The following is a 10,281-nucleotide window of genomic DNA, read 5'->3' on the forward strand; positions in this document are numbered from 1 at the left end:
TAGGTCAAGTAGATTCTAAGTTCATCGAATATATATAGCTCCCACTAAGAGTCATCATTCCATACAACCCTCGTGTACGAAAGCGGAGAAACCGGCTATCTCTTAGTGGGGATCAGAATTTCAACATGTGTAATACGACATGGAGTATACCCCCACCAATCATAATACACATTATTGAACACCCATCTCATGGGACTTGCAACTCTTTGCAATATTCAATCATATTTTGGTACCCAACACTCATGCAGCTTGGAGTATACCCCCGCCAACAACTGATTTTGGTCTGAGCAATACCATCGTTACTTGTCGAAGATAGATTTGCGTGTAATCTTGAAATATATCCGCACCAAACTACATAGTTCCTCTATCTCAACCTCGTGCCACACTCTAGCTCTTAGTTCCTCCTCCTGAAGAAGTAGGCCTGGAATTGACTCCACCAACCTAGCTTAATGGGACTTGGATCCTAAGACTATAACAAAGTAGGACCACGCTTAAGTTCGTCACTTTTGCGTTTTGGTTGTATACTGATGTGCCACTTGGAATGTTAATATACCATAACTAATCAATCCCACGAAACCATTCACTATGCATAAAATTGTGAATGCAATTAATAGCCCTTTTTGAAAGAATCCATAGATTTAACTGATACAAGATTTCCCAGCAGCCTAGTGGGAGTGACCATGAAACAGAACCACTATGAGGATGGTGGTTTATCGACTAAATTGAAGTCATAATTTGATTTTGATTATGAAATATTTGAGTTGAATTTTCTGGAAATAGTTTATTACTAGAATAAAGAATCTATGATTTTGAAGTAATATATCACTCAAAAATCTCAAAAAGTTGAAAAAAATAATGCCAGAGGGTTGTTTTGTTTATCTGGTAAGGATGACAATTTTCATTATAGATGTCTTTAGACATTTAGTAATACAGATACAAGACAATCTTAGCCAATTCCATGCAATTTTGAGATTTGCTGATCTCAATGATGAAACAACTAGAAAATTCATCATAACTGATAAGTCTTCAAAGCATTGAACTCCTCAAGATTAATATTGTTGTCACAAAAATAAAGAAAAAATCTTAAAAATCAAGACATGAAACCTAAAATGAAAATTTTAAGATAATTAAGAAGTATAATGCCGTGGCTCATTATTCCCAAAGTTAGAGGGACACCAAAAAATATCATAAAATTATAAACTTAAATAAACTAATTACAATTTAAGATACTCTAGAAAAACCATATAGTAGCTCATTTTCCCCGAAATAATAAAAATAAAAAAGAAATCCACATTATAGAAGTCTGCCTCGCGATGCACGCATTAAAATACGCTAGACTTAACACTTAAAAATAAGTATTTAACATTAAAAATACTATTTGTTACGCACGGGGGCAGGTGAAAATAATACGTACGAGACGCCCATGTAATCCGTTACGGATTAGAAGTTATTTCATTTCTATCGTGTTCGGAGGGGGGGGTTTAGAGCAGAGAGGGTTTAAGGAGGAGAAATGGTGTGGGAGGGGTTAGAGAGAGAAGGATGGCACGGCGATGAAGACGATCATGAAGACGTGGCGAGTGATGATGGAAGCTCCGCTTTCCGATTTGATTTCTCTGTTTTTCATGGACTGAAGGTGTTTCTTTTTCTCTAATTTTGTTGGTTTTTTGTGGGAAAGATCCGGTTTCCGATTTTGTTTCTGTTTTTCATCAGCTCAAGTAGCTGTTTTTTTCTATATTTTTATCATTTTTATGTGGAAAATAGGCAATTCGCTTTCCGAGTTTGTTTCTGTTTTTCATCAGCTCAAGGAGCTGTTTTTTCTATTTTTTATCATTTTTATGTGGAAAATAGGCAATTTGCTTTCCGATTAGATTTCTCGGGTTTTCATGGACTCAAGGTGCTTTGTTTCTCTAATCTTGTTGTTTTTTTATGGGAAAGATCCGGTTTCCGATTTTGTTTCTCTGTTTTTCATCAGCTCAAGCTGATTGTTTTTTTCTTATTTTTTCAAATTTTATGTGAAAAATTCGGATTCCGATTTTTTTCTCTGTTTTGCATCAGCTCAAGTAGCTGTTTTTTCTATGTGTTTATCATTTTTATGTGGAAAATAGGCAATTCGCTTTCCGATTTGATTTCCCTGTTTTTCGTCTGTGCAAGATGCTTTTTTTTCCTCAATTTTTTTACAATTTTTATTTGAGAAATCCGCTTTCCGATATTATTTCTCTATCTTTCATCAGTTCAAATTTCTACTTTTTCTCACAAATTTTTATCATTTTTCTCTGAAAAATAGGTGATTCGCTTTCCGAATTGATTTTTCTGTTTATCATCAGCTCAAGTTCTTACTTTTTCTCTCTCTATTTTTATCATTTTCATGTAACCAGAAGGTAGTTCGCTTTCCGATTTGAATTCTCTGTTTTTCATCGGCTCAGGATGCTACTTTTTCTCTACTTTGTCAATTTTCTGTATTTTTTGAGTCCTGTTATTGTAACGAAGAAGCAAGGTTGCCGTTTCGCGAATTGATTTCTCTATTTTTCATCAGCTCAAGGATCTTCATTTTCACTATCGTTATCAGTTTAAATGGGTTTGGGTTATCGCCTTTAATCTTTTAAAAAAATCAACTTTAATGAGGAAAATACATAATCCGTTTTGCAATTTGATATCTGTTTTTCATCTGTGCAAGGTACTACTTTTTCTTATTTGTATCTGCGTTTACGGGAAAATTTGACCAGGAAGTTGTGCCTTCTTGTTTTTCGGTGTCCCAATGGAGTTCATATTTATCATAACTAAACTTGATTTTTTTAAAACCTTGTATTGGTTGGTAATACCTTCTCAACTTTTTGAGTCATTACATTGTTACGTTTTTTAGTTTGTCCGTTTGTCAAGGTCTGTCTGACGGGAAAATCTTGAAATGAACTATAAATGAAGAAGCTGCGAAGGCGAAACAATTCATGGATTCTATGAAGCAACATTATTTAGAATATTCGAATAGACCTATCTTGGGTCCTAACCTTATAGGATTCTGATTCCTTTCAATCAGAGCCCAGCCCTATTGAAATTATCTCCATGTCTTTTACGAGGGCCTTGAAGTTTACAGAATATCATAAAGAATTATGAAACCGAAGGATGTTTCTAAACTGCTCTATTTCAGGTCAATTGCGATTGAAAATTTTGACCGAGAAAAAATACGGACTAATGCATACATTTGGATATGTTGGATTGGAATGAACGTTGACCGATAAGTTTCTAATATTTTCCATTTGTTCATTCTTATAGCTTCATGCTTGTTTGAAAATCAAACTGGATAATTCGATGCCCAGATAGTGTAATATTTATCAATTCAGGCATTATGCCGAATAATTGCTATCACTTCTTCTTTTTTTGCTATATTTAAACCCATTAATTGCATGTTTGTCAGCTTCTTGCTCTTAAACATTCTAAATGCTGTGCCAATTACATTGGTATCATGACATTCTATTTTCCTTTTTAGGATTACTACAGCATACTGGAGGTTGATTATGATGCTCCAGACGATGTCATCAGATCAAACTATATTCGTTTGGCTCTGGTTCATTAACCCCTCACTACCTGTTTTGATCAACTTTCATATTTTTTTCGGGTGAAAATTTTACTGGATTTAAATTTATTTTTTGAGCAGAAGTGGCATCCTGATAAACGGAAAGGTGATGATGCGGCTACCTCCAGATTTCAAGAGATTAATGACGCATACAGTGGTAAGCTGTTAGTTTCTGGCATAACTATCATTGCGTCATGGGTTCATATAGCAATATATTGTTATGATATTTTAGTGATTCAGTTCAATTAAACTCAGCCTTTGTTTATTTTACATAATTTAAGGTTATTCACAAATACACCTGGATAGGTTCTCGATTTTAAAACATGACTGATAATATCAATTTAAACCAAAAAATAGGCTCCAGATCTGAATGAATATTTAATTATATCCCAAAATTTTGGTTCCTTCACTACTCAACTTGGATTGGTTATCTATTTTACGACATGACTGATAAAATAAATTTATTTCGTTTCATTTTTCTGTTCGGAATCGTGTGAATAAGGTTTGAATTCCATTTATTTCCTTTGATGGGAATCTTAAAATTTAATTATATCCCAAAGTGTTAGGTTCTTTTACTAGTTTACTTGGATAGGTTTTCTATTTTATGACATGACGGATAAAATAAATTAAAACCAACAAATAAAAGTAGGCTCGAGAATTGAGTCAATTCCATTTTTCGTTTCCCTTTTTTTTCCGTCCACGGTTGTTTTAAATTTAAATTAAATCTCATATTTTTCTCTGGCAGTCCTTAGCAATCCTGCCAAAAGGCAAGAATATGACAAGATTGGAATATTCTTCATCCAAGATCATGCCGTGAATGTGAGATTTCTTTATCTAGCTATCATGTTACATTTCAAATTATCTAAGATTTCGTTAAATAAAATCTAATACAAACAAAAAAATTACTATTGCGTTTCAGGATTATCTGAATCGGCACAAGAGCTTGATTTTGACATGCAACGGGCTGGGCATTAGATATTCCCTATGGTAAGAAAATAATAATCTTCCCACTGTTCTAGGGATGTTTTTACCTCTTGTTTTTCGTTAATTTTTTTTCTTATGACAGTGTAACAAAATAATAATTTTTTAAAGGGATTAGTCATATCGACTTGAGCAATTGTCATTTGAAAGAAAAATAACATTATTTTCTTTTGAAAAAAAAGAGAAAAAAAAAATACGGTACATTTATGTTTAGCTTAGCAAATTCAAAGCAATTCGATCTCGAAGGTAAACAAGATTACTGCAAATGGAGTACTTCAATCTCGAAGATTAACGGAGAATTGGGCATTATCCCCCACGCAGGAAATCCACCAGCACCATAAGCATAGTCAGGTGTGCACTGAAAATTTCAATGATTAATATTAACTAACTTTATAGAGTAGATTATAACATAAATTATGGATGAAAACGGAAGTTTTCATGCGTTGACAAAAATCAAAAACCATCCAAACTCTATCTGAACTTAAAAAAACATTAGATTGTAACTCTCGCAGATCAGCAATATGATCCTCGATGTAGGCTTTTTTCGGGACGAGGTCGATCGGAGGAGGCAAGGATCGACTGGGGACGAGCCGCCTGAAGGCGCCGTGAGGTACGAATGATCAAAATGCCCCATTTGGGCTAACATGACTAAACTAACCCTAGATAGGACCGGGATCTTATCAATCAGAAGCTATGGCAGTGAAAAGATAAACATCAACTGCAGTGAATGTAATTTTGGGTAAAAAAAGATAAACTTGGAAGTAATGGATGATAAATAATTCGAATAATACGAGGGGCAATTTTTGAATTTTTATTTTTTCTGAGCAGACGTTTATAACTTTTTTATTTTTTCAAAAAAAATGCAACTAAGAATAACAAAAAAAAAAAGGAAAGCCCTCGAACCAGAAGCTTTTGAACTGAAGACAAATCACCACCGATTGCAATGATCATAATATTTTCAAAATTGGTAATGCACAGAATATGATTCCCAGCCTCTTTTAGGGGTGTTTCAGTCATTTCAGCCCGCTGCGGAATTTTGGTCCTATATTTTGGGCATAGTTTCCATTTTAATTTTTTTTTTTTGAAGAAAAAATTCTAAGATGATTGCGGAGATATGAAATCTCGAAATTACAATCCTACTTCTGAAAATCATGATCCAAATCATACCTGAAGACGCGCAACCTCTCCAACTTGCATATTCATCACGCCCTCATCCCATCCTATTCAAAGGAAAATAAGGAACACAATTTATAAAGAAAATATAAGCAAAACCGTTGAATCACCAAGTATCTCACATTGTTAGAATTTGGTTTTTCTTATACTTTCCTAATCTTAAGATTTCTATTCCTTTATAAGAGCAGGCTTCACTCTTTTCTTCAAATAATTAATAAAAAATAAGGGTAGGGAATAACTAGAGGGATCTTCGCATTCTTTCTTTGCAATATTTTAAACAGAGAATTTACAGAAATTTTACTGAGATTTACGAGAGGGGATAGTTTGAAAAATGAGATTTCACCTTTAATAACGGATCCCAGTCCAATCCTGAAAGAAAACGGCGCCTGGCCTGGATCCTTTGTACTGTGCATGTAAAGAAGAAAACATGTTAAATTTTTTTAAAGATCAAATTATATAAATAAACTTTATTTGGGCAAAGACGAGAGATTATTGCTAAATACCTCCAGAACTTCTGAGAAAGATCTCCATTTTTACCTAAAGAGTGAAAATTCGTCAGCGTTACTTATATCTTGACCTTTTAAAATATCACAAAGCAGATTTTTTTTCTTGTAAATTAGACAGTAGGATACGACGTTACTTCCGAAAGTAAAGACATCGAAATTGAAGAAAACAGAGAAAAAGGAAAAAAAAGGTGTTGCCTTACGAACTCAAAGGGGGAATAAAGCTTAGCAGTATTTTTTTCCTCCCAATCTAAAATTATCCACGTAATTTTAAATCTTCTTCACCACACATAATCCTCGCCCAAATTCCCCACCAAATTCGGAAGGCTCACGTCGAATAAATGAAGCAAAAAAAAAGATTATCAATCACACTCAAATAAAATTTCTGACTCCAATGCAAAAAACCTCAAACTTCTTCGAAATTAAAGCAAACGACACCATCTAAACAAAAATACTTCAGGTAAAGGAGGTATGAAGCTTAGCAGTATTTTGTCCTCCCAATCTAAAATAATCTACGCAATTTTAAATCTTCTTCTCCAAACACAATACCCCCATGATTATTCATTCTTTCAGTAACATAGATCATGCTCCAAATCCCCCAACAAATTCGGAAGGCGGAAACCCAACAAATGATTAAAAAAAAAAAGATTATCGATCACACCCAAATAAAAATTCCGAAACAATCCAAAACCCATCAATTTTCTTGTAAATTAAAGCAAACCCACCAAGGGAATTTCTTCAATTCAGAAAAACACTGGATAAAACTCAGGAACAAGGTTCGTTCTTACCAAATCCGGTGCAGTGAACGGTGACATTCTGGCCCTTGACAGGCCTGGGACCTGCCCCCTGCCTGAGGATCTGCTTCTCCACCCCCATCCTCACCGCCGTCGCCGCCGTCTTCTTCTCCTCCTGCTCTGCTTAGGCGCACTGCCCTGTAATCTGTTCTTGATATTTCTTGTAGATGACAACTACTGATTTTGACAGAAGAAAACATACATATATATATATATATGTATGTTTAAATATATAACATATATATATATATATGTTTAATCTTCACCAAACGGCCCAGCCATTTCTCTTTTAGGCCCAATAACCATGAACTTAGAAGGGTCATCTTTATCGGCCATTTCTCTACTTGGGTGTGTCATCCGTTCTAGTTTTCTCTGTATCGTTCCAATTTTATTGATTCCCCTGAAGGGACGGGCAAGAAAAATTTATTGACCAACCTTATAGATTAACTAAATTAGCTTATAGATTAATTAATCATGGATTACGTTAACCCAATTGAAAAGTTCAGTTTGTCACCCAGATTAGGGTTCCACTTGTTCAGATGACAGTGATGTTGATGACTAGTTGATGCTTTTAAATGATGGCGTCAATGTTGATGACAATCAACGGCATCGTTGTTTTTATGTCGGATGATTTGTAATGTTATTCCATCATCATAGTAGATGATAGTCGATGATGTTGACTTTGCAATGAAGTTGAAAATTTACCAAAAATGATGATGATGTGATGTCGTTGACAAGATGATGAAGTGGTTGAAAAAAAATTACCTAAATTTAGCAGAGAGGATGATGATGTGATGTTGTCAACAGTCCATGATACATTCTCATAATCAATCTCATCATTTATGATAAATTTAGGCAAATTTTTGATAACCACATTGTCGCCTTGTCAATGTTAATGCATCATCATCAGTTCTGCAAAAGTAAGGTAAATATTTTTCAATCACTTCGTCATCTTGTCAACACCATCACATAATCATCATTTCTGCTAAATTTAGGCAAAATTTTCTCAACCACTTCATTGTCTTGTAAATACCATCACATCATCATCATTTCTGCTAAATTTAGACAAAAATTTGTAAACAGTCCATGGTACTTTGTCATCATTAATGTCAACCTCGAATCGTGATCCCGACAATATTGTCATCAATTATCCATCATCAAAATTCGTTGTCTTCAACAACATCGTCATCATCAAGACTGGGATACTGAATTTGTTTGAACAAATTATATATCTATATATTGGCCAACCCCTTCTAACCTTGTCCATAATATTGAATTGGACCCAATAAGCATGAAGTTAGTATGTATTTATACATTTTCACCACTTACATGATGGCTTTCATTCAAGTCTTATTTTCAGAAAGACTTGCATTCTTAGTCAGATCTAAAAACCTTTGACAATAATGAGATTTTGTTTTTTCTTTAAAAACAAACTCCAAAGTCTAGGACAGTGTCTTCACTCTTGAGGGTCTGTGATAATCTCAAAAGTTAGTGTTTTAATTCATTGTTGGTACTTTTTAGATTATTCAGTAAAAATATAAACATGTTCTTGAGAGTAATTTTAGCTAGTGATGAGTACGTATTGTCTCCACAGGGAACATTAATCAAGGATTTAACATTCTTGAAATAATGATTATTGTGATGAGACTAGATACATATAAAATACAAAGTCGAGTGATGATAAAATGTTGTGCGAGATAGTGATAATTTTTAAGATAATTAAGAAGATGATATAATAGTTAGTAGATAGTAATAATTAAGATTTGAGAGGATCAACTGAGTGCGAGGATGAAATGATGATAACATGAATAATGACAGGAGCGAGGTAAAGAGCGAGTCATATAAGATAAATGACGAGTAAGTTATTGACAAGATTGTGATGTGAAGGTGGTAAGACATGATTGGGCAATGTACGAAGGCAATGTGATGACGAGACGTGACATTGAAATCAATCTAAGCTGACAACGAGGTCGAGAAATAATAATCTAAGGCGATTATAGTTATCATAGATCCTTATATATGAGATTCGTGAGTGCAAGTAATCTCCCCCTCTTCTGTATTGCCTCTTTCCACACACCTAGGACACCACAAACAAGTTTGATAGATCGCATAAATTCACTATCTTTCAATCAGCCCACATGAGGAGGAAGTAACTTTAAGGATGAATTTGATATGGATCCATGACTTTATTTACAGATGAGAGGGTATGAATGGGAAGAGGGGATGAAGACAAAGTATCCCGCAAAATTTCAGCTCAATCGAACTTCTAGATCTTCAGATATCAAGCCTTAGAGTTGCAACAATCCTAGCCGTCCGTCCAGATATCAATGCTTCATCATTTTTCATTGGCTGAGGTGCCCCATTATCAGCTATTAATGATAGGTGTGATCGCCTCCTCTTACGCAATAACCTGCTCTAAGAATGCCACGTATCATTACGAATAAGAAAATACAAAATAAAACTTATTTTTATTACACAATCATTTTGTCATGTGGCGGCAGGTCACTGCGTGCCACGTCACCCATCTACTCTCTTTTTGTTCTTTCTTTTATTTTCTTCCTTTGAATGACATGCTGACACATGTCATCCTTGCCAGAAAAGTGAAATAGTCATCATTGATTGTGTGACATGGTGACACATTTCTGTGCACCACATCAGCATCACATATCTTTTAAAGCAATGTCATCATTACAAGTGTGCGCCACGTGTACTGCTGCAAATATTTTAAAAACTTGTATTATTTTATTAATTTCTCTCTCAATTATTGCATCACATTTATTGTGATTTAAATCCCATCTTTTTTAATTGGTCCACGTCACCCTTCCAAATAAAATAAATGGAACATGTCAGTCAATTACGGCATCACTATTTGCTATGCCATAATTTTCCCTTTCGCAATGTTTAACACAATTAGTCATTGTGAACAATTACGTAACTGGGAGCATTTTTAAGGCAAAAATTACATTAATAAATCATTATAAAATAAATATCTCCATGAATATAAATATATATGTTTGACTTATGAATTCATATCTCCATGAACATAAGTTCAAAATTCATAAACAATATATTCTGAATTAGAAATTATTGTCTTTAAGAATTTGATGTCAAGTAAATCCTTTAAAATACCATTGAATCCACTAAAAATAAGAATATTACTAAAAAAATAGATTTAATCATTTTATGCTTGATAACACACATATGTAATTATTTTAATGCATAAATATGAAATTTTTTAGAAATAACCCGATCTTTCGAGTGT

At 34.0% G+C, this 10,281-nt stretch overlaps 2 protein-coding genes across 3 annotated transcripts; one reads left to right on the forward strand and one right to left on the reverse strand.

The window, feature by feature from the left end:
- The first annotated feature begins 1,469 nt into the window (after window positions 1–1,469).
- On the forward strand, window positions 1,470–4,685 carry LOC144704496 (uncharacterized). The gene is made up of 5 exons (XM_078576938.1): window positions 1,470–1,633; window positions 3,482–3,559; window positions 3,650–3,725; window positions 4,314–4,387; window positions 4,488–4,685. Exons 1-5 carry the CDS (start codon window positions 1,511–1,513, stop codon window positions 4,557–4,559), a joined length of 423 nt encoding a protein of 140 aa, XP_078433064.1. The 5' UTR covers window positions 1,470–1,510; the 3' UTR covers window positions 4,560–4,685.
- FKBP12 (FK506-binding protein 12) lies at window positions 4,671–7,210 on the reverse strand. 2 transcript variants are annotated; one of them, XM_078576939.1, is made up of 5 exons: window positions 7,014–7,206; window positions 6,226–6,259; window positions 6,066–6,127; window positions 5,717–5,769; window positions 4,671–4,907 (listed from the first exon to the last, which is right to left on the reverse strand). In XM_078576939.1, exons 1-5 carry the CDS (start codon window positions 7,099–7,101, stop codon window positions 4,806–4,808), a joined length of 339 nt encoding a protein of 112 aa, XP_078433065.1. In that variant the 5' UTR covers window positions 7,102–7,206; the 3' UTR covers window positions 4,671–4,805. The 2 variants fall into 2 exon arrangements, with proteins under 2 accessions (XP_078433065.1, XP_078433066.1); XM_078576940.1 differs by lacking the exon at window positions 4,671–4,907 and adding an exon at window positions 5,037–5,143 and having other exon boundaries at window positions 7,014–7,210.
- Between the last annotated feature and the right edge of the window lie 3,071 nt (window positions 7,211–10,281).

The sequence above is a fragment of the Wolffia australiana genome, chromosome 6 (assembly GCF_029677425.1).
Source record: "Wolffia australiana isolate 7733 chromosome 6, ASM2967742v1".
Lineage (NCBI taxonomy): Eukaryota > Viridiplantae > Streptophyta > Magnoliopsida > Alismatales > Araceae > Wolffia > Wolffia australiana.